The 25,138-nt window shown below is 31.3% G+C and overlaps 1 protein-coding gene and 1 long non-coding RNA gene across 4 annotated transcripts; one reads left to right on the top strand and one right to left on the bottom strand.

Moving 5' to 3' along the window:
* Positions 1-588: 588 nt before the first annotated feature.
* On the bottom strand, positions 589-21,537 carry Chsy (Chondroitin sulfate synthase). 3 transcript variants are annotated; one of them, XM_072903560.1, is made up of 8 exons: positions 21,347-21,537; positions 20,166-20,426; positions 14,460-14,545; positions 11,901-12,888; positions 6,643-6,783; positions 6,161-6,341; positions 3,077-3,433; positions 589-2,546 (listed from the first exon to the last, which is right to left on the bottom strand). In XM_072903560.1, exons 4-8 carry the CDS (start codon positions 12,711-12,713, stop codon positions 1,591-1,593), a joined length of 2,448 nt encoding a protein of 815 aa, XP_072759661.1. In that variant the 5' UTR covers positions 12,714-12,888; positions 14,460-14,545; positions 20,166-20,426; positions 21,347-21,537; the 3' UTR covers positions 589-1,590. The 3 variants fall into 3 exon arrangements, with proteins under 3 accessions (XP_072759661.1, XP_072759652.1, XP_072759668.1); XM_072903551.1 differs by lacking the exon at positions 20,166-20,426; XM_072903567.1 differs by lacking the exons at positions 14,460-14,545; positions 20,166-20,426.
* Positions 21,538-21,682: 145 nt separating this feature from the next.
* LOC140671887 (uncharacterized) lies at positions 21,683-24,068 on the top strand. Its single transcript, XR_012047808.1, has 3 exons — positions 21,683-21,890; positions 22,391-22,515; positions 23,194-24,068. It is a non-coding gene; the product is annotated as an uncharacterized lncRNA (long non-coding RNA).
* The last annotated feature ends 1,070 nt before the right edge of the window (positions 24,069-25,138 follow it).

The raw sequence follows: 25,138 nt of genomic DNA, 5'->3' as shown, positions 1-25,138 counted from the left end.
ATTTCCCAGAAGTTATAATCTCCAGACATTTTTCCAAAAATGAATTAATTTCCTAATTTCAGATCTTGAACGCCAATATACAAAAAAAATTATGATACTTTGCAGAAGCTAAACTTCACAATTTTGATATACTTTTAGAAGCATTTTATATAGCGCTAAAAGTCAAACATTTTTAGATGGCAAACATTTTGAGACAAATAAATTGCAATTTAATAAGTAAATATGCACACTTATTTTCTATATTTTAATTTTCCGAGGCAATAGTTGCCACATAAAACTCTAAGGATGATATTCTAAAATATATTTGTGGAATATTGTGTTAATCCGTTAAATACTTTTATAATGTTTATATTTATACTATTACAAAAAATGGATAAAAAGATGCAACTTCATCAATCTATCATAATCAATATTCTGATAATATGCTAACAAATTTCTCAGTATTTCGAATTTTACATTTATACATGATAAGCTTGAAATATCTAATTATTACGCACTATTAATTTATTTAAAGTAAAATTTGCTGAAATCTATATAATCTCGTATAAACATTTAAATAATTAAATTTTCGTTTTAAATAAGATGTAAAAAGAATATCGCCAAATTATATATTTATATTATATTATATTATATTTTATTTTAGAAAAGTGACAAGAGAGGAGAGGAGAGAAAAGATGACGTTATATAACTTAAAACGTAAAAATTTTCTTCACCAAAGCGTGAGTATTATATTCTGACTATTGCAAAGTCTTTTACCTATGAATATGTGAAATGTAGCGCAATGACAATTGAAAAGTATCATTTATAGATTAATTATACATAAATTTACGAAAAAAAAAATTTATAAAAGGCACGATAATATCACATTTATTTATAATATTTAAACTTACTTTCTAAGCTAATGATTATATAAAATATGTGTGATTACATTTGATTTCCATAAAAAGTATTGGCAATTGCAACTGTAAACATATACGATAACGGTTTATTTTCAGCTTCTCTATAAAAAAAGATCATTTGACGGTGAGAGAATAATATAGCGTTACATAAATTAACGATAAAAATGGAAATCATTTTTGCACACATAAAGATCTACTAACATGTCTACAATGACTTTGGTAGTTCTCAATGACTCTTCCAGATCTATTATTTTCCAAGATCAATAATCGTGTAATATCTTTGTTTCGCAATCAAAACTTTGAAATATATGTTTTCAATCAAAGCTTTGATATATTATATATACATTTTTTTTGCGATACAGTAAAATTTGGATTGTATCAATTTTTATTTGTTCGTCTCGCACAATATATATTTACACGCTTAAATAATGACGAAATATTCTGGCACCGAGGTTCAGAAAGTCCGATAGTTCGTTCATCGACACATTATAATATTATATCCCATGACTAAAGCCAAAGCGTAACGAGAAAAATATTTTTTTTTTTTTTTTTACCTTGATGGGATACACATTATTCACAAGTCTCTTATATAATTTATAATAAAATTAAACTGTTTTCCAGATATCATTTTCGACAGCCCATTTCACAGATTTTCATTTATCACTTTTTTTGTTTCACGATTATTCGACGATTAGGCAGCAGGATTGGTCCTCTTTTGTCTTCTCTCTTTGGCAAAGCGCAATATGTTCGGATTAGTGTAAATCATACCAGCCAAAGTCTCGACCCCGGCGTACGTGTCAGTCTTGGATCCAATGCACATGGACAACTGGAGGCTAGAAAGTTCCTGGCTGCATTCTATTTCGTGATACACATGCACCAGATGTCTGTCCGCCGCCCTGAAGACCTCGAGGTCCGATTTAACCGCCTTCTCGAAGAATTCCACGTCCTCCTTACCCCATCCCTGAATCGAGAGATCCAGACCGCCTACGGCATGATAATCTTTCTTGTACAGAGAGACGATCCCGAAACCGTACTGCCTCCAGTGTCCGGAGATTTCGTTTATGATAAACTTGTCCTGCTTCCCGGCCTCGCCGTAGACAATCTTAGGATCATATTGACTGAAAACGATCGGAAAGTACATTCTTCGGCCTGGTAGAGTGTTCAGTCGTACCCTGTTCAATGCGGAATTTGTAAATACGATGTCCACATCGATGAATAGCATCAGATCGTCAGCCTGTAGTTTCGAAGCGCCCAAGTCCAAAGCTCTAGCTCTGGAAAAGTCTCCGGAAATTGGTAGAACCTCTATGCTGGCAGTGCGATATTTGTACTTGAACTGCTCGATCAGATCTATCGTCTTGTTTAGAGAGTTTTCACTTTTGTGCTGATAGAGCACGACGAGCAGAGACGTCTTCTCACCGTTAGTCAGACAGATGTCTTCGTAATTTTGAAGAAATCTTTGGAAGATTTCGTAGCGACCTGACAGAGGTACGATGAAGTTGATGATCTTGCTTTGTACTGAATCTTCTTTCTCCGAGTTGAAATTGAGATTCAAAAAGCTACCGTGAAATAAACTATGAATAGACCTGTCATCTGATTTCTGATGAGACTGGACCTCAACACCATTTACTGTCTCTCGTATCTCTAATCCTGCAAGAAGAAATATTTGTTGATTGCAGGTAAGTATAATAGTTATTATTTTAATATGTTATTTAAAATATTTATTACAAATTCAATTATTATAAACGTTAGACTGTGTAACTTTTAAATTTCGAACAAAATGATTACAATTCGATAAATTATTGCTATTTTTTCAGTAACCAAATAAAACACAAAAATTTAGATCTCTTATTTCGTAGATTTTAATTCAGACTTTTTAGTTATTTAATTCAGATTATTTAGTTATTTTTTTATTTAATAAAAAATTTTTTTAAATTTTTTAATGTTTCTTTTGAGCTAATATCTTTATATATATTATACAATTTTAGAGATACAGAAAAATTACCACACATGAATATAAAATATTATAATTTTCTGAATCAACTAGATTTATCAAAAACTTTAAAAAAATATTTTTAATTGCAATTATAAACTTCTAATGTATATACAAAAAAATTTCTAATGTATATACAAAAGAATCATAGAAAAATATAATCATATAAAAATATCGATGAGAGTACCAGTGAAATGTTGATGGAGATAAACATGTCGTCTGACGGGAAGAGTGATTTTCCTGCCCCGGTACTTCCGATAGACTAATAGAAGATCTAATATAGTGTCGGCCCCATAAGAGTTCACCCTTCTGTATCCATAAAGGGCAGATCGTTCCTCGACAACGCGGCCGCGCTGCCGCGAATAGGAATTAATGGAGGCCATGACCTCCCTCGTGACATCTTCCAGACCTTCTTTGATGTCACTATGAATACGTCGTCTTGGATTGGAATCGGTCAAACTGTATTCCAGCCTTGAAAGGAAATCCCACGGAATCACTTCGTCGCTCGTCGCTGGTTTGAACGAACGTAGACTCGCTGGCACACCTGCACAAACAATTTTTTTTATTTTTTAACGAATCAATAAATCTGTTGACCGGTTTTCTTAATTAGCATCAGTTGTCAAAACTGCGTCTCTTAAAAATGCATTATAAAATAAAGCTGAACGTTGATGAGCAGTTAAAAATATTCTCATAAAAAATGTTTAATAAAAGTTATTTAAAATTTAACGATTTGTCTGTTTCCATTCCATATTCGACACTTAATTATATATTATTTTGTTTTGTTAGGTAAATTAAATTATTTTAAAAAATTTTACTTTCTTATTAAAAATTACAAAATTATACTAAAGTAATTCTCTATTTCAAAGTGTATAAATTTCATATAATCAATTTCTTTTAACATTTTTTGCAAAAATATTTTAAGCTGTATTTATAATTTTATATTAAAAACAGAATTTTATCTTTTAAAGATAGAAGATAAATGTCAATTTTATTACTATGATTTAGTCGATGATTTAAATATTAAAACGCAGATAATTTATTATAAAATTGCATTATTTTATACCAAAAATCATGTACCACCAATATAACAAATATTAAAAAATCACAGAGAATTAATTAGGAGAACCAAGCGAATGTGGTAATTTCCTCTAAGATCTCAATGTTTCCTGAACCGCGAACACAACTGCAATTCCATTGGAACGGAATTTCTATGCTCACCTCTGGTTTTAGTCGGTTAATTTAGATTTATGGCAGATATTTTCAAAAAATGTTTAAAAAATTTAAGACGAAAGAGAGAGAAGTTGCAGCTTGATCAAAATAAGAAAAAAATTTCTTATAAACATGTATCCAAAAATACTTCGTTTCAGAGATACAGAATGATAAAAAAAATTAAAAAATAACTTTTTTTTCAAACATCTCTTTCTGCAATTTCTTTAAAAGGTGCATCTAAGCACTAATTTAATCTTATAATTAATAAGAAACTTAATTTCTTACTGTAGTGGCATATTTTTAGAGGAAAAATTAAATTTTTTTACTAAATTATTTAACTACACGTAAAAGTAGCAACAGTAGTACTATCCTAGATTATGAGCTTTTATTGGTACTGAATATTCTTAAAATTTCAAATTTTAATGTATTCAATAATTATCATTTTTTAGAAATGAAGCATTCCGGACACATATTTATACATATGTGATATTTTTTCTTATTTTGATCTACCTCTATCAAACTTTCTTTTAAATTTTTTTGAAACATTTTTGAAACACCCTGTATGTAATAATTATGTAAATCAGTGCGTTGATATAATGGTCGCATAAATCTGCGAAAGATATAAGAAATAAAAGTAATTGAAATAATAGCGAAGAATTTCTTTCTATCATATTTATGTCGAAATTGCATCGAAATTGTATGCTCATTTGATGTCGTTATTATATTATTAGTTCGGTCATCAATTTGAATGAGATAATCCAGGTGAATAGATTTATCAATAAAAATTTTATACAATAACACAATTACTTTTAAGATTATTGACTTAATCAATCTGTAGATATTTCAGAGATTGAAATATTATAAAACAATGTTGAATTTTTATTTCAGTAAATTTTATGAATAGATTAGAAATTAATTTTCAAATCCTTGAATATATATTTCATTTGAATATTATTTTATGTTTATCATTTTTTCTTGCCAACAAATTATCATGACTGAACAATGTAATTCTTTTTTGAATGCCAAGTTAAAAAATTATTTAACATTTTTTCTTCTTCTCTAAAAAAGTTGTTTTTTACAAAAATTGAAATAAAGATTTACATAAATTTATGTACATGTATTTATATGTAAATCATTAAAATACAAAGAAGACAGAAAGAATACAGAAAAAGGAATTCAACAATTGTAAAGCGTATTCTTGACTTCAAAGATAAGAAACGCGTGAAATCGTAAGATACATAAATTCAGTCTGAGATTTATAATCCATGTATTTGTTGTAGGATTATTTTGTGGTAAAAACAAGAACAAAACACGGTGAAATGTAACATGAGAAGATCTAACGCGATGATAAATACAAAGTTATGCATCGCAATTCTCTCTTCGTCTCTCCGCAAGATTGCATATCCGGTTTCAAATAGGTTTATAATCCCTTCCTCTCTCTTTCTCTCTCTCTCTCTCTCTCTCTCTCTCTCTCTCTCTCTCCCAGAATATAATTTGATATGATGTCTTGATGGTATGTCGTGTATAGTTACCCATGCACGCAATAAATGCGGAAGCATTAATTTAATAGCGATATGCAGTAATATAGTTATATTCAATGAAAAAGTGTACAAGTCATTATCATTCTAAAGATGTCTCATGCTTCGAAAGATCGTAAGAATGTTGATAAAGAAAAAAAAGTAATGACATAAACAGAATGAAAAATTATGTAACATAAAAAAATTTATAAACTAAATTGTTATTTTTAATCACACTATATTTATAAATTTATTGTTGATTATTTATAATTTGAAAATAATTGGTAAACATATTTAGAAGATAAGAGTGTTTTTTAGATTGCAAAGCTATAGAATATTAATTATTTCAAGATAAATGCAAAAATTTCATGATCCGTAAATATTTTTATAATTTAAAAGGCAATATTTTGGAGATGTTTAATGACTCGCAATACAGGCTCTATCCTTTCTTCTTTTTTTGAACTGTGTAATATACACATAGATGCATACATGACGTACAGTTCGGCGTTTATAGCCGGCTTGCGATAGCGGAAGCGAGAAATCACCTAGTATGTCCGTGTCGCCGGGGTAATCTTCGGAATTAGGATCGACCGGAAAAAGAGGTACACCATCCGCTATTTCGTAATTCCTTAAAGTTTCAAGGTTGACTCCCAATTCCTGGGCCATCGTATGAATGTCTCTATGCAGATGAATCCTCTCTTGTTGCAGATCTTGTATTCGTAGTCCCTACAAAATATTTCAATCAATTAAACCAATTTGACCAATCAACAGAAAACATTATATATACCACATGACGGTAATTTTAATATTAACAGCTATAATAGTAATAATCTGACATCAAAAACAAAATTGGAGAACATCAAGAACAAAGTTGTGATTCTTCTTTGCTCACGCAACTTTGTTCGTTACATGCGTGTAACGGTTATCAACAGGTTATTCTACAGTTAGGGATAAGCAAAATGCTGTGACCAGTTTTTTTTCTTGTAATTATAATGATTATTATAATTATAATACTTGTGACACCAACCCTCATATAATTGTGCAGCCTGTACATGTGAGGCGGACTTTTTACAGGATGCAAAGTAATGGCACGGTGAACTTCCTTTTTCTTAAGATTTCCGGTGAACGCCTGAACCCCGCTGCTGTTGTGATAAAGAATAGACTGCATCTACGGCAACAGGTAGATTGAGAATATATGCATGAATGATGTTTGAGATGGAGTTTCAAGAGCAGCAATAAAGATGCGATCGTACCTATTTATTGACGCAGAGTAATTATTATTTTCATTATTATTATATAATTTTATTGTTGTTTTATATTATTATTTATTATTATTATATACTTTTATAATTATTTTTACAACTATTAAAATCGATATATCTTTATATTAATAATTAAAGACAAAAACCTATCATATCTGATTTTATTCGCAATTTCACAAAATATATTTCGTAATTCTTTAGTAGCGTAATTCTTCAAAATCTAAAAATTAAACAAATGCAGTACATAATTATAAAAAGAATTTAAAATTAAATTAGAAATGACGAGTAAGAGCAAACGCTGTAATTAGTGCGCGAAAATTTTATTCTAACAATAAGTAACAAATTAATCTATTACTAACGTACGTTTCGGTCAATTTTATGACCTTCTTCAGCGCAAAAATACAAAAACAGGTGAGAAAAAGCACGGGTTTTTTAAACCATATAACTGTACATTAACTTATATTTGATGAGAAGATGTTAAAATTTTGGATAGAGAAAGTTTTTATATAACAAAAGATTAACTTCAGAAATGATATACATTAAAAGACAAATAAACAGCATAAATTTGCCAACAGACACAGAATGTTTAAACTCTGCTTTTTCTCATCTGTTTTATATTTTTAGAATAAAGTTTTTCCGCACTAATTACAGCGTTTGCTCTTACTCGCCATTTTTTTAACTTGATCTTATTTCTTTTAAAGAACTTAGATAGTATATTTAATTTATAAAAAGGCTGCTTAAGTAGGTTTAATTAAACTAGAGCAGACAAAGTCTTTTGTGCCAAAACTTTCTCTTATTCGATGGTTCTCAATCGACGCGTTGGCCGAAAGTTTAAGAACGACAAATTACTCAATTGAATCGCGCTCTTGCTTAATAATCATCGTGACAATGGTATCGCGTCTGTCAATTCCGCGCGAGACGACTCTGTATAAGTTCACCCCGAATATCTGAATGCACGCAGAAGACAGCCTCGATGCCAAATGACAATTAGCACGGACAGAAGCGGAGTTAAAGTACGAACTTCCTGCCTGTGTGTGCACTACAACATACAATAATTACTATGAAGAACGTTCGTCATTGTGTACGCTTGTGTCTCGCCCGAAATGCCGAACCCGCGAAGCGTGTTAATCAACCCGGTACTGGGTGTGGTGGTTTCTTGTTTCATAGAATTACGTCGGCGATTCTTGAGTTAACGACAAGCATCTCGCGTGCTCCAGTAGTTATTGCGATGTCAAACAATTTTTTGTTTGTGTTTTTAAACTTCCATCCCCGACCCCTGTCATCCCTAATGAAATGTAAACTTTCTCAAATTTTCATGTTACCGATAAAAAATTTCTGGAGAAATCATAGTTAAAAATTTCTGAAATATTTTCCGCGATGTATATTTTCACTGTAAAGCTAACTTTTTGATGTGCAAAAATTTATTATTATTTACTCTAATTATATACAGGGTTGGGAAGTAACGCGTTACTTGTAACGTACACAGTTACTTTATTTCGATAACTGTAACGGTAACAGCGTTACAAATTTTGTTTGTAATGGAAAAAGTAACTTTGTTACATTTCTCGATAACGAGTAACGAAATTAATAGTTACTTTTATCGTTACTTTCCAGACAGCACATATATTTAAAAAATGCTTAAAAGACAACTTAAAGACGCCTTATTATCTTTTAAATATCTTTAAGATGTCTTTTGACCTTTCTGTGCAGTCTAGAATTTTTTTCAAATATACTTGAATATACTATACTTTCTTCGAATATAATTTTCAAATAAAGAAACATAGATATTTTTCATTTCATACACATGTGCGCATTTTATATGGTACATGTAACATATATTATAGATACGTATACACATATGCTCGAAATAAAACTTAGAGATTGATAAGAGTATTGAAATACAGTATCACATAGAAATTATTGGAATCTCTTTCTAGTATCTTTCTATTTCGTAAAAAAAAAAAACAGTTAAGTAGACAGATAATTTAATGATTAGTCAAGAATTCGATGTTACAAAAATTATCGTATTGTGTTGGAATTTGAAAATAAAAAAAATTGAAAAGGCGCGAAGAAGGCGATTTTAACCATATATTTACCATTATAATCTATTGAAAGTAAACTAACAATAAGAAAATTATTTTATTTACATTTACAGAATCTAAAAGTGTTTAAGAAAGCTTGTTTACTATTTTTTTTCAAAAGTTTCTCTTATTTAAAATAATTTATTATTATCAAAATTATTAAAATTTATACACTTTATATCAATAGCAATATCACTATCAAAAAATTATATCATTTTGATTACTTTACTGTAAAATAATGTTCAAAAATTTTTAGTACTTAGTGTAAAAATTTGATCTTGTATTAAACAAATTTTTATGTAAAGTTTGTATTGTATTGTATACAAAAAAGTAACGGTAACGAGTTACTTTTATAAAGTAACTTTCCCAACTCTGATTATATATATATATTTTTTATATTTATGTACATTCATATATTTTAACATTAAATATAGTTATAAAGATTATAAATGTAAGTCGACATTAAATTTTTTTCAAATTACTTGAAGAATCTTCTATATATAATACATTTCTGATAAATTGTAATTCCTTGAAAAGAATAATGTTTCTTTTAAAATACGCGTGTTTTATAAGTTCATTTCACGGAAAGCGATTTAATTAAAACTTAATTTAGATCCCGGATTTAATATTTCATTCAACTTTCGCTATCGCTAAAGATCCCTAACTTCGCGGAAATTAATGTGTCAACGCGTTGTTGATCTTTCCGACGACCACAATTAACCGCGATATACAAAGGCGTCGAGATCGTAAATCCCTTATCAAATCTCGTGCACGCTTCGACTAATCAATCGCGCGGCGCGCAAAAATTGCCAGCGTGCAAACACATAACAATGTGTAGGCGTAGCTTGCACGTCGCACACACGGACTGATTGTTAAGTGTTTCGACCTTACGTCGAGTGTCAAGACGAGAACGAATGGTTCTCCAGGCAGTGGGTTAGCAGGCTACGATTTGTTCGGACCTTAACGAGTAACATCCTCATCTCCGTGCGCTTTACCTTTTGTCAGTGCACAGTAATAACACACCACAACGCGTGTCGTCACATCAGGATGCACCCACGCAAGTGCATAGACAACCACATTTCATATTGCGTTCGTAACAAAATGGTATCCCATCGCGTTTATCTTTTTATTTCAGATCAATGTAATAGATAATTATCATTAAAAATAAATGTATATATTATAAAATACATACTTATTCTCATATGTTTGTCTAGGTTCCTTCAAACCTTATCACAGATATCTTTTGATATCAGTTTGTATATTGCGATTTTGAATTCGATAGATATATTCATTTGGAAAGAGCCATTGAATATATTCGGCAATTAAATTATTGTACAATTTCACGTAAAATAAATTTCACGTTTTTTTTTATCAATTATATAATTCTTTATCTCGAAATCTATATTTTTCTGCAGATCTTTTCTTGAAGATTCGCTTATCAATTCTATTTGATTATTATCGCGAAGATTCAAGCACTTCGTGACGCAAATTGTTACTTAAACGGTACAATCGAGTGTCAAGATGAAGAAGAATGGTCACGATCTGGCCACTAGGTTAGCAGGGTACGATTCACTTTTACTTAACGACTAACATCCTCATCTGTGTGTGCATCGTACCTTTCATATCTAATTCGCCTAATGGCGTATCCGGGCCGCATAATACAGGTGTGTACGTGCATTAACCGGTAAATAACACACTAGGCGTACACCCGTTATGTGAACATTGCGCTCTGATTCCCAATTATGTAACGCATTACGCGAAATTTGTAATTTAAACGGCGAAAAAGAAAATTAATTCTTTAGCATATAAGTATCCTGAGATTGCGCGAATAAACGTGCGAGGTAATCAATTATCTCGAATTAACGATTGCGAAATTAGTGTATACATTAGAGTAGATCAAAAAATTAAAAAAATAATTTGATTTCTATTGATAATTCATTGTGATATTAATCAACAAATTGTTAGGCATTTCTGCGGATTCGCACGCGAGGGAACTTTTGAGACGACAAAAAAAGAACAACCAAAATAACTTTGGTATCGCGTGACAATAGAACAAACAAAATAGTCGATTATTACCGGACACCCTGTATATGTATTTATATTATGAATACAATAGAGCAGGATTGAATTAATATTGTAAAAAATAGTAAATAAATAAATTAATTTCAGATTAAATTCTTAAATTTCTGTTCCAATCAATTCCAATTTATTGGGATGTACAAAAAATTTCTTTAATTTTGTTTAATTTAATTATGTATATATATTTTTCGTACGTTATTAAATATATTCATATATTTTAACAACAAATATAATTATAAAGATTATAAATATTGATTTTTTACGCGTTAAATATATCACATTCAGATTTCATTGAAGTTATGTTATCGTCTTGATCTTGAAAAGTAGACGACATTAGCTAACAATAAGTATGAATCAAGGTGCTATAATGTTTTGGTAATCAACGAGATAACATTTAATATGTACTTTAAGTGATAAGATAAAATGTATTCGAATTACTTAGCTGCATACGATATAACCATGTTCTCATAATTAGCAATAAAAAAACGAATTAATCAATAGATTGCGTATATGTTTTTTAATTTATTTTATTTTATTTTTATTTACTTGTAAAGATTTATCTCTATATTTTCCTGATTCGAAAAACTTGTTTTTGTTTTAAATTTATACTCTTGAAAAATGGAACATTTGTCATCAAGAAATTTCGAGTTTTCAAAAATATTTTCTAAAAATGTCTTCTCGGAGGGGATTTGAAAAAGAATAAATATATTCCTCTCGATGAGGAATTATTCCTTTCACTGTATTTTGTCGTTCTTATTATTTGTAAATAAATATTCTCTCTTATCTGTTACGTGTATATATCATCTGTATACAATCACACCAATGTCACTTTTTCACATACATTAAAATCGAGAAACCATTACCTCATAGCTCCAAGTGCAGGGAATTCCGGCATACTTTTTCACGCATCTGCCTAGCTCGACGTCTTCGTGTGTGGTGTATAAATGACGCAGGCAGTACTTAATGTGCGGCACGATTCTCCCGAGCGTCTCTCTGGACAGCACCACCCCGGGACCACCCATGCAAAAATTCTCGTCGTACTCCAACGACAGCAGCCCGAATTCCTCCGAATTGCCTCTGCCGGCTTGTCCAATGTACATCGCTCTTCTGGAATCGACGGATCTGAGCAGCTTCTCCAACCGATCTGTCCTTACGTACACATCGTCGTCTGCTCTCAAGAACCACTCGAAGCGGTCGCCGAAGTTGCTCCACATGTACTCCAACATCATGAAAGATTTCTTTTGCGGCGGATAAGTGTCATCCACTCGCGGAAGCGGCACTAATGGCAAATCAGGGCAGTTTTCAGGTACAGTCGAGGATTCCGACGAGAAGAAGGCTATCTTGCCGGGTAACTCTTTGCCCCAGGTCTCGTAGACGGCCTTGGCTCGGCTGTCCAAATACTTTTGAGCCGTCATCACGCCCACGAACAATAGACTTGAGCTAGAGCTATTAATTCGTTCGTCGTCCTTTAATCTCGGTATGTTTCGAACCGACGCTTTCGGCGGCGATCTTAAACCAGGCATGGAGGTCCAGATGGCGAGTTGCTGTTGATTGGAGACAGTCAGGCGGTAGCTGAGGATCAGAAAACCCAGGATCAGGCCTACGAAGAGGCCCAGAAAGGCGCTGCCCAGTCCACGTCGTTTCCGCATCACTGGGTGGTACGTCACCTCTCCCATTTGCGCTCTTTAGAAGTCCCTGAATCCTCGGTCGGATTCATCCTCATTATGGCGCCCATGTTTGCCAACTCAAAAAAAAGTATAATAATCAACCCGGCCAGAGAATATTCTTTGCGCAATCCCATTGTTCCGATCGCTGCTAAAACGGAAGAACTTTCTTCAAGACATAGAGCATCTGTGAATGAAAACCGTACTGCATTATTTTAAATAGTAGAATTTTTATTTATTTATTTTATAAAAAATTAAATATTTTTTTCTTTCAAATTCTTTTATACTAGAACAGTTTAAGCCTGCGCTATTTATTTTGTTTATGTTTATATTGTGTTTGAGACAACCAATCAGCATCGCGGAAAAGCGATGACAATGTCAATAACATGCCTTTTTTTAGAGAAGGATTATTATTCTTGTTAATATACAGGGTGGACCATTTTAATCCATCCAGTCGAATATCTCGAAAACCAAGCCCGGGAGAGAAAAATGTTTCAGACAAAAGTTGTATGGTTTCGAGGGGGCCATAAGATGATACCATTGATTTGACCTTGAAAAGTCAAAATATTCATTTTTTATTATCTTACTCTAATACTTTTATGCACAGAATAACGAGACGAATCAATTGACATAATTAAAACACATAATTATGTTAAAGTAAAAATGTGTAACTGTTAGTTGCAAATTCAGATTTTTACTTTAACATAATTATGTGTTTTAATTATGCCAATTGATTCTTCTCGTTATTCTGTGCATAAAAGTATTAGAGTAAGATAATCAAAAAATGAATATTTTATGAGATAGCTTGTATTTTATGTCAAAATACTGCAATTTTGAAGCCTTATAACTCAAAAAATACGTAATGAAAAATACTTTGTCATAAGTGTTTTGGAAAGCTCTCGAGATGAGCTACAAAAATATGTAAAAATATATAGGGTGTTCCATTTAAAAAAACGAAGTGACCTTCACGTGACTTTCAAATGACTTTTCAAGGTCAAACTAATGGTACCATCTTATGGCCCCCTCGAAACCATACAACTTTTGTCTGAAACATTTTTCTCTCCCGGGCTTGGTTTTTGAGATATTTGACTGGATGGATTAAAATGGTCCACTCTGTATATCTCTCTCTCTTTCTCTTTAAAAATAATTGCATTTTTATTCTTATGTAGTTTCTATTATCTTCTTCATAAATATTTCATATTTTTTACAATTTTTGCATCAATTTAAATAAATATTAAAAATGTAAGTTTTTTACCGTAAATTATTCTTTATATTATGAAAACAACACAGTTACCATATAGATTATACATGTGCATAATATATATTATAATATAATTATCATGTGTATGTAGAAAATACATTACATGTTTTATTATATTTCATTATAAATTAAAATATGTCATTAATATACATAACTACAGATTTTAAATAAAATAAGAAATATGTTCTCTTATCTCAGGAACAGATGCCATTCTGTCATCTTAAAAAAGAGAAGCAATAGGTTTAAAGTCTTAAAACGAATTCTGCGAACAAAGACCTTGATTTACGTTCTGTGCTTATTCGTAAAGTAAACTTTAACTGTTTGAACTACGTTTCTCTACGAAACTAACTTTTTTAGTCGATTAGTCGTTTATTTTTTTTTTTTTTAATTCAAGAACCACAAATCTAATTAAATACTCGTTGCATCGATATTCAGTAATACCTTTAATAATTAGAATAGATAAATATACATATAAGCAGATCAAAAGCAAAACTCACATCAAATGTTTGCTTCACAGTGAAAAGAATCGCCATATCGGGCCAGTAAGAGATTATGCGATCGAAATGCAACTGCCTGTGATAATCTAGAAACACAGGAAATTATAAATCTTAAAACGAGTAATTAAAAATTAACATCCACAAACAATTGAATCCATTATGTACAGCTACGTATGACTTTCAAGAACGAGGTCGCATGCTAAGCAACGAAGACTCAAACCGACGTCAGCAATTAATACCCAGTCATTTTTCACCATTAAGCATTGTTTGCGATGAACGCTTCATTATAACGCCAATCACAACGTCAATAAAAGGGTACATTATTTTTTTATAGTAGCTTAATATCAGCAAAATAAAATCAATTATTTAAGATAAGATTTCATGTTTTCAATTATATTAGTTTCACCGTACTTTACTTATTATAATTATTTACTATATTTTTATGCTATTCTTTATTGCAATTATCATGTATAATTTACGACTTTTTTATCTACAGGATGCTCGTCTTTTCAATTTGAATAAGGAATCCTAAATTTTAATAGACTACTGTAATTATTTGCGTGTCGCACGAAACCGATACAGATTCGAGAAAAGTATTTCTGCACAATTAAGTTATTTAACGTCCAGCACTACTCGTGACCTGCGATGACAAAAATGAGAACAAAGCGGGTTTTATATGCATATATATATATATATATATATATATATATATATATATATATGTACATACAAGGTGTCCAGTAATTTATGAAAAACCTGTTAATAGCACATTCTTGAAATTATTAAAATCTTAAATTAAAATTCTATTAGAGTAAACTCTATCTGAAATTAACTAAAGAATGTGGTTTTGGTAATTTTTTAATTTTAAAAAGTTTAGTTTGCGAAAAGTGTCATTTTTTTTAAATCGCCCACTCAAAAAAATATTTTGCTAATGTAGATAGATTTCTAGATGTTTCAATTAAAATTTATCGCTACTTTTTGTATTTGTTAGAATATTGTTTGTCACGTATAGAATTTATAGCAGCAATATTCTAGCAATAACTCTAGAAAATTTAGATCCCATTGCCAAATATTAATCACAAATATAATTGTCCTTGATAATAGGCCTTAAAGATAGGCATCACAGAAATATTTTCCGTCTAAATTTAATTAATCACTAATAGTATAGATATAAATTCTATCTCTATCATTTAAATTGATTAAGTGCAAAATATATGCAGTATCACAGTATTTGCTAATAATTTATCTGTTTTAGTTAATTAAAAAATTAAAACACGTAGAAAATTTTTGTTGAAATTGCAAGATCATTTTTTTGAGTGTTTATAACTCGCAAATTATTGATACCTTCACATTTTCGCTGAGGAAAAGTCGTCTCCAAATGATCTCAAGAACCTGCCATTAGGTTTTTTATGAATTACTGGACACCCTGTATATATATATATATATATATATATATATATATATATATATATATATATGTGTGTGTGTATAGAAAGTCATAAAAAATGTATAGCGATGTGTCCAGAAATGAGAACCCGATGCCGTTGCAAGACTTTCTTCAGCGAATTAACAGCAGTTCTGTTATTTTCATGATCCAGACATACGACATTCCGTTTACAATTTCGCAGATTACTAACGTATATAAGTATTTATTATATATTATATCTGTAATTGATAATAAATTTTTACCAAATATTTTTACTAGATTTTAATTATACATCTTTCTTCTCTTTATCACTTTAGCTAAATTAGTCATAACCAATGTTTGCAGTCGGAGAAGACAATATTTGGCGATAAAATATTTATTCAGCAAACAATTTTACGGTAGACATTTTTTACGGACGTTTCATAAGAAATTAGGAAGCTTGAAACGATTTTCACCGCAAAATTCAAAAGGAACATAATGCTAATTTATTTTTTTTTTTTTTTTAGAATTCATCCTAAATTACACATTCACATCGTTATCTTAAATTTATTCCCTTCCAAATCGGCGTAGACAAAGGCTCGACCCTTGGCGAAACCGGTTTCAGGTCAGCCAATATACATACATATACATATTGACAAAGTAACAGTGAGTAATGAGCTGCTCAATGATTTTTTGCGATGCTGTCGAGCCACAAAGGTCGCACGCAAATCGATTTCCTCGCGACACTCGTGTCACCGCGAGAGAGAATTATTTTAAGAATTTTTTTCTTCGAACATCTTAAGAGAATGTCAAATTAACATAATATTATTATGTAATATTTATAACGCGTATGGTAATTTTTCTGGCGTGAACGTTGATTCTTTACGATGACATTTCGGATATTCCAAGGTCGATGAAGGTTATTGAAAAATCAAGATAATTATTCGAAAAAAATCAAGATAATACTCCTGATGGATAATTGAACTTGTGTAATACGTACTCTTCGCTAATGCATTATTTATAAGATCGTGACCGACTCTTATCGTCGATTGTTTCTAAGTTACTTTCACACGCTTGCTTCCGTTCACACATTACATATTACAGGAATTATTAGAGAGAGAGAGAGAGACGCGTAATTTTCCCTTAAAAATTCCTTCAAAGATTAGTTACCTTTATGTATACGATATATACAACGCGGAACTATTCAAATTTGCTCTAATCTAACGCTCAATCAGCTCATTTTTCTCTTGCATATTTATTAAATTATTCACGAATAATACATTTGGAGTCATCTTAACTCAATTACACTTCTCATTAAAGAAGTACACGACATATTTTTCCTTATTGAACATTGTATGCATATTTTACTCATTGATAAAATAGATATCATACCGATATCATATCCTCTGGTAATTATGCCTCATAAAAAGTAAAAGAAAATCGTGATTAAATCGCACAGATCACATATTTTTCACAAAACATTATCACCAATCTCGCGCGATTCAAGATCACCAACTGATACCGCAAAGATAGAAAGACAAACAGTCAAATTGTAATTTGTAGAAAGAAATGGCGAGTATCAATCGATTACGACGTCACTCTTTCTCGGCTTCTTCCGGAATTACAGGGAGAAAAACGTGCCGGTCAGATGCAAGAACCGTTATGGTCGAAAATCGCGCTCTGTCGTCGACTAATCTCGGCGAAGAGAAGCTGCGGAGTAGCCGTGGACGCGGTAATCGCGATTTACACGCTCGACTCCTCAAATCCACGAAATCCCGGTGTTCGTCCCGTTAAAGGATACGCTCCGGAATGACGTGCACGAACGAACTCGAGTAGAAGAAGGTAAGAAAGGCAGGAGAACCGGTTTAAGCCGAAAGTCAGCCGATGAGCGCTGCTAGATCGTGCGTTCGAAGCGTGTAGCGTATCTAGCTGATTACACAAACGAGGAAGCGATGGTATATCGTGTGCATTTTAGGTCAAGGTGGCTCCATTAAAATGGAATTGTTAGTACCCACAAATGTCACGATGGTGGAGACGAAAAAAACGAAAAAAGAAACGGTAAAACGACAGTCGTTAAAACGGTTAATCCAGAGTTGCTCCGAAAGTTGATCACATTCACGTATTTTAATATTTAATTGTGACAAAATTAGTTTTATATTTAAAATATACTTAATCGCGTGAAAAAGATCATAATTTAATTTCCACCAACAATGGAGAAATAAGGAATAAAAAAGCAAAGATAGACTTTTCTTTGTATTGCCCATCAAGATTTCTTGTCACCAAATGAATCTGTGTTTATTAAATTGTAGATATTTTTCTTTTTTGTTTTTTTGTGATTATGCAAAGACGGATCATCAGACGTCATATATTATGGATAATAATATATTTGCAGTTTTTATAAATGTCAATTGTTTGGTGATGAAATATATTATGTAAAATTAATGTTATTACAAATCAAACCTCAAATTAATCTTCTCTTATACAAAATTAAACAACAAGTTAGAGAAAGAAAGTTTCCTTTTATTCCTAAATTTGACATTAATCAATTTCAGGAGAATTATAAAAAATTATAAAATAAAATTAGCACCGCATATTAAATTTACAATCTACACCTATAAAATAACTGAAAAAAAAAATTAAATTTTATTATTAATATGTTTTAAAACTCTACAAGTTAGAGAAAGAAACTTTCCTTTTATTCTTAATTTTGACATTAATCAATTTCAGGAGAATTATAAAAAAATTATAAAATAAAATTAGCACCGCATATTAAATTTACAATCTACATCTATAAAATAACTGAAAAAAAAATTAAATTTTATTATTAATATGTTTTAAAGCTCTACAAATTAGAGAAAGAAACTTTCCTTTTATTCTTAATTTTGACATTAATCAATTTCAGGAGAATTATAAAAAAATTATAAAATAAAATTAGCACCGCATGTTAAATTTACAACCTATATTTATAAAATAACTAAAAAAAAATTTCGTCCTCCTTAAAAATATTTCCAAAAAAAATTCGTCTATAAAAGACAGTAATCCACACATCAAATGATATTACTGGAAGATCATGTACCACGTATATGGAGTTGTCGCGAAAGCGGTTGATAGCATCTCGTAAGAAAACGACCGAGTGTCTGGAGACGCGTCGCGGTTAGTCAGCCGCGGAAATCATCAGTTTACATTAACAACGATAGCGATGGTTACACGCTTCTTAGATTGAACCGCCGTTCGATAGACGTTCGAGAGAGGAGAGGAGAGAAGAGTCCTCTTCGCTAATTGTTCCCACAGACGGCGAGACGCAGAATCGTTGGTCGGCTGACCGCAGATGACGGGTACGACCAGATTGTCGCGGTCATGGCATGAAATCAACGAGACGAGAGGGGAAGATTCGATCTCGACCGGTGAGCTGGACGACCGAAGGGAAGAAGTCATCGACTCTTTTGCGAAGCCATTTGTCAAACGACTATATTTCTCATGATCTCGCGGATCCTCGTGGGAATACCACCGAATGCTTTTACCGAATTTAATCTTATCGCGCGCGCGTGCGAGTTTGAGTGGATTTTCTCGAATGACGTTCGAGGCGGGATATTTTATCGGGAACATATTTTCCCCGGTGACTTGAGATGTGCGATACGTGAGTTTAGTTCGAACTTGAAACTTTATGTAATCTCTTTTATGCAGTATTAATTTTTTAATCTAATTTTAAAGAATATTTTAACAAATAAGAGACTATGTTTAAGTCATTGAAGAAATCATATGTACGTAATATTACGACACAGTGTGACATTAAATATTTGTAATCATACATACATAATATTCATATAAATCATCTTACTGTCTTATAAACAGATTTATTTTTTCAGTAATATGACGAAGAATAATGCAAAAATTGATTTCCGAAACTTCCATTAAAATTTCTAATTTTATCAATCAAATAAATATTCTCGTGTGTCTTCTTCTCTTGCTATGAGAAAGTATATTTTGAGAAATTAATTCGATATAAGAATTAAAAATTATTATTTTAAAGAGGTACATTAATTCTGGTTCACTACATTCGATCACTGATTGAATAAGTAGATTAACAAAAGCAGAAAAAAAACCGTTGCATTATAAAAAATTCACTTATAAAAATTAAAAAGAAAATATATATTTACATATATTTCTATGCAAATTCTTTTGCTTTAAAAAGGTATACAGTAAGCTCATTTTATTTTCATTCAATCGTTACGTCATCTTCGCGTTTCCGTGAAATATACGTGACCACAAGCAAAAACAAATTTCTCTTTCTAAGAACTTACTTTTTAAAATATCACCAAACGTTTCTTTTTTTTTTTTTTTTTTTTTCGTCGATGCCACCCACACTGTTTCCGTCCACACACGTGGTGCTCTTGTCTTTCACGACGAAAAATATCGCGCGCGCGCTACATTTATATATTTGGTTTCAGCAACCATAAACTACCACGAACCACAAAATTGAATCCGCACGTTTTCACTCACGATCAGACGACACTTTATAAGCGCGAGTTTTGACAATCTCTTCTTTTCGAAAACGCTCGATACTGCCAATTATTTTTTTTATATTTAGTAAATAAATTTTAATCTGGTGCGATTTATATCACTGCTCCAAGATTTAAATAAAAAGAAATAGCAGCTTCTAATTGTATAAGAGAAAAGACAAGAAAATGTTGCATCATTTTAGAAAAAAAGAACAATTTTCTCTCGCTCTTTCGAAGTAATCTGTTTTTTATACCGAAGAAAATTTTCAATAAATTTAAAAAGTTACATAGTAAAAAAATTGTGCGTCCACGTGTTAAAAGTTTCTTGCGTTTTGATTACTACTTTAATGTAAAATTAACATACAACTGATACGTTATTATTTTTATATTAACATTTTCATGTGTTACATTTATGTCAATTTCATAACTTATATTTCATACTTTGTGTATGTCTCTTAGAAATGAAATATTATTTTGAGTGCTTTTAACACATCATTAACAATCATTTCACACAATCAACATGTTTCAACATCAGTTTAACATTCTAAGAAAAATTAAAATAAATCTTCGAATAATCATAAACTTTAAAATATTCCATCAACATTTCTTACAAGTTATTATAACTATTCTTTTATGTACTTTTTAATTAATTTGTATATTTACATCACACCTAAAGTCACAATAACAAAAATGAATGTAAAATTTTATATCAATTACTTAACACTTTTAATTTGTCGATAAGTAACACACAATAAATGAGTTATTTTAATTCAAAATTTGGAGCGGATTTTCTGGGACATGCAAAAAATGTTAAAATTAACACATGTCACAATAGAGAAAGAACGAGTGTGATAAAAATGTCATCATAATAATATGATCATTTTCATCTTAATTATTAAATGAAATACACATGGATAGACAAACGCGAGTAACGACCAGAGTATCGGAGTATATATTTATATCAATCTACGGAGAAAACTTACGGAGATGCGGTGGATGAAAAATGCCCTCGGCCACGCCGGAAATATGCAATTCGATTAAAAACCGGCGCGGAAAGCAAGCAACGACGACGACGACGGCGACGACGACGACGACGGCGGCGGCGACCGCTTTTGAAATCGAGGACCGAGACGTGTGTTGTGCGAGCAGCAAGATGCCACCGCCGCGACTGAGAGAGGGACCAGAACCGGCAGCCACGAGAAGGCGGACGGAGCCGAGCGTGGAGCCCCAGACCGGGTGAACCGATCCGATGAGTCGGACGTGGCAAAGCCGAGGAGCTTTTCGACCTAACCGACGGGACGCCGACTCCCTCCTCTTCAAACCGTCTTTGTATATCTCGGCCCGTAATATATGTTGCTTGCAACCCGTCACGAGAGCCGTTCCTGACCTGACCTCGACAATCTTCGACAGACCCGTCGAATCTCCCTGCTGCTCTTTTTCCGCTCGTACCCGAGCATTGCCGGAATTCCGCCGGGTTTTACATACGTATCCTGTGCACCCAGGATACGTTTCGGAGTAGCGTATAAGGTGATCCGAACGTCAGATTTTCTATCAGCTGATATTAAACGAGTGTTTGCAATAATGATTTTACATCAAGATGTCCTCGAATATTTTCTGCGCGTAATCGGAATTTATTTTTCTTTAGCAAAATTGTCGAAAAAAAAGATCATTCTTCATTCATTTTAGATTGATTCTAAATTTTACAAAAGCTAGTGGTAGACTGTCTTCGCTGACTCTTATCGAATAGACCAATTAAAAAAAATTGTAAAAGATTAAAAAAGATACTAATAAAAGTTTAACTAAATTTTGCGATTATATTTAATTTTGCAACTTTGACAAAAAAAAAAAAAAAAAAAAAAAAAAAAAAAAAAAAAAAAAACAATAATAAACATCGAGCATAATGCAATTTATGACAGATCTCTGCATTTGAATCTCTGCTATGATTATAGCAAAGATCATAAGTTCTCATTGAATGACCGTCTAGTTTGTATTTGCCACTGAATTATTATATGAAATCTGTTCTACAGATTGTGCAAGGGATAGAGAGCGCGACACAATAGCGATCAAAAGTGACATATGACAGTTTGCAAAACGCCCAACAGTCATCGACCACCATCATCCGTACACGTATGATGAGTCATTTTCATTAATCGTAAGTATACGAAGCGCATTCCGCTCTTCGAATGACACGGCACGTTTACAAGTTGATTGGATCATTAGGGCGATTCATTAATCCCATCCCGCACGGAAGTGAACGCACGGACACATGGAATATTTAAATAAATATTCAATTATTCAATCTTCTCTTCCTTTCTCTCTTTCTCTCTCCCTCTCTCTATCCTCGTCTATGATCACCGCGCAATCTTCTATCGACAGTATGGTCTATCGATTCATCTTGAGTCGATCGCATCTGAATCTTTAATGAACCGGAAAATAGTAATTGAAAGATAGCTAAACGCTTTAAATAGCATCAACATCTTCCATGTTTGATATCATAACAGTATGATAAGGGCGTTTCTCTTCAGTATAACACTTTACAATTTCCTCTAATAATTAATTATAATAATTCGATACTTCGGGTCTTAATTGATTAAGCAATTTTGATCACGCGTGTTACTGGTCTATCAATTATTTTTCAAAAGAACGTCTCCTCAGAATATTACATGTATTTATATACATTTAAATTAATTCGAAAAATATAATAATTGGAAAATTGTTGCGTTAATCGCGAAGCGATAATACAATGTTTTATTTTAAATATAAAATTTAAACGCGCGTCTCTCTAAACATGAAAATGTCATGACACAGCAATTGTAAAATCTTCTCGCAGGTCTCAAACACATCACTTTAAAACGCGTAATCACGAGCAACAAACTCGTCTTTACATGACAAGCAAACATGAAGCTCAACTTTGCATCGGACGCACATGTGCGTGACATCACATTGCGAGTGCTCGCATCGTTAAACGCTCCCACCCAGTATAGCGAGAACGCTTCTGGAGAAGCCGCCGTTACATGGGTCCGCTATAGCTGCGTGTCTGTAAAGCAGGAAGTTCCGTCGAAATAGAATAGAGGCGAATTGAACTATATATCTTTACGCTTTGTGAATTTCGCATTATCTCTCATTCGCCGCGCTCGATTCTTGATAGACCGGAACGATCGGATTAAGACACGAAGGCATAATGCGTAGGATCGCAGGCGTGAAATGTGCATAAACGATGTATGTACGCGTGTGAGAAACGACACATGCTGTTTAATAAATTTATTATCCGGATCTACGTTTAGAGACGATGATGACAAGGCGAAAGAAATCTGAATCTATAAGCGAATGTTTTATATTATAATAAAAAGCGTGTGAATGTGTGAAACGAGAAAAGAAATAGTTTATTGGAGCTAAACTTACATTTCACGAAACTGCAACACTTATATAAAAAAATCTAGTACACATATACAAGGAAAGAAAATACTGTGGGAACACGTGAGTTTTTTTGCACCGCTATTTACTATAACAATGGGTGCGTTTAGGGAAACGCTATTAGCGCTACAAGCTTCGTTCTGTCTTCGTACTGAAAGTTGAATAAGGACAGAATATGCTAATAGCATCTTCCCAAACTCAGCCATTAATAATAAGTATACATACAGCTAACAATAAGTATTAGCCGTAAAGAGAGGTTCATGCATTATTATTGTGCTGCATATGTAAATTAACAAGTGAAATCCAACAAATAGAAAATTATTTGTTCGATAAAAAGTCTTAAGAATATATAATTAAATTAATTAATTTGTAGATTCATAAGTAATTTTATAATCTTAGATCAAACATTAGTAAAAAATTTTCACATTGCATTCATATGTTTTAAAATAAAATACATTATATTTTTTTCAAACAAGACGTGTATTATTAATTGAAAACTGACATTTTTGCTTTTTATTGTTAATATTTCTGATAAATGTAATTTATATATATATATATATATATATATATATATATATATATATATATAATCTAAGAAATAGAAAATTATTTGTTTGATAAAAAGTTTTAATAATATATAATTAAATTAATTAATTTGTAGATTCATAAATAACTTCATAATCTTAGATCAAAAATTAGTAAAAAATTTTCACATTATTCATATGTTTTAAAATAAAATACATTATAATAATTTTTTCAAACAAGACCTGTATTATTAATTGAAAATTGACCTTTGACATTTTTGCTTTTTATTGTTAATATTTCTGATAAATGTAATTTATCTTGTATATAATCTAAGAAATAGAAAATTATTTGTTCGATAAAAAGTTTTAATAATATATAATTAAATTAATTAATTTGTAGATTCATAAATAACTTTATAATCTTGGATCAAAAATTAGTAAAAAATTTTCACATTCATATGTTTTGAAATAAAATACATTATAATTTTTTCAAACAAGACCTGTATTATTAATTGAAAATTGACCTTTGACATTTTTGCTTTTTATTGTTAATATTGATAAATATAATTTATATTTTTATATATATATATATATATAAGAAAAAATATATAATTTTGATTAATGTTACATAAAATTTTAAACTAAAATTGCGCGTGCAAACGTGATATATTGCATTTGTAATTTGCGACAATTTATTTAATATATAAAAAATTCGTTCTTATATATACAAATGTAATTATTTTCTTAGAATAAAATCAAAAATTGTTCCTCTTTGAAAAGAAAATAAAGAAAAGAGAAAATATTTCAACATAAAAAAAGATAAAACAAAAGGTTTTT

The sequence above is a fragment of the Anoplolepis gracilipes genome, chromosome 1, assembly GCF_047496725.1.
Source record: "Anoplolepis gracilipes chromosome 1, ASM4749672v1, whole genome shotgun sequence".
In the NCBI taxonomy this organism is placed as follows: domain Eukaryota; kingdom Metazoa; phylum Arthropoda; class Insecta; order Hymenoptera; family Formicidae; genus Anoplolepis; species Anoplolepis gracilipes.
The sequence above is the reverse complement of the archived record's forward strand: the minus strand, read 5'-3'. Positions and strand labels throughout refer to the sequence as shown.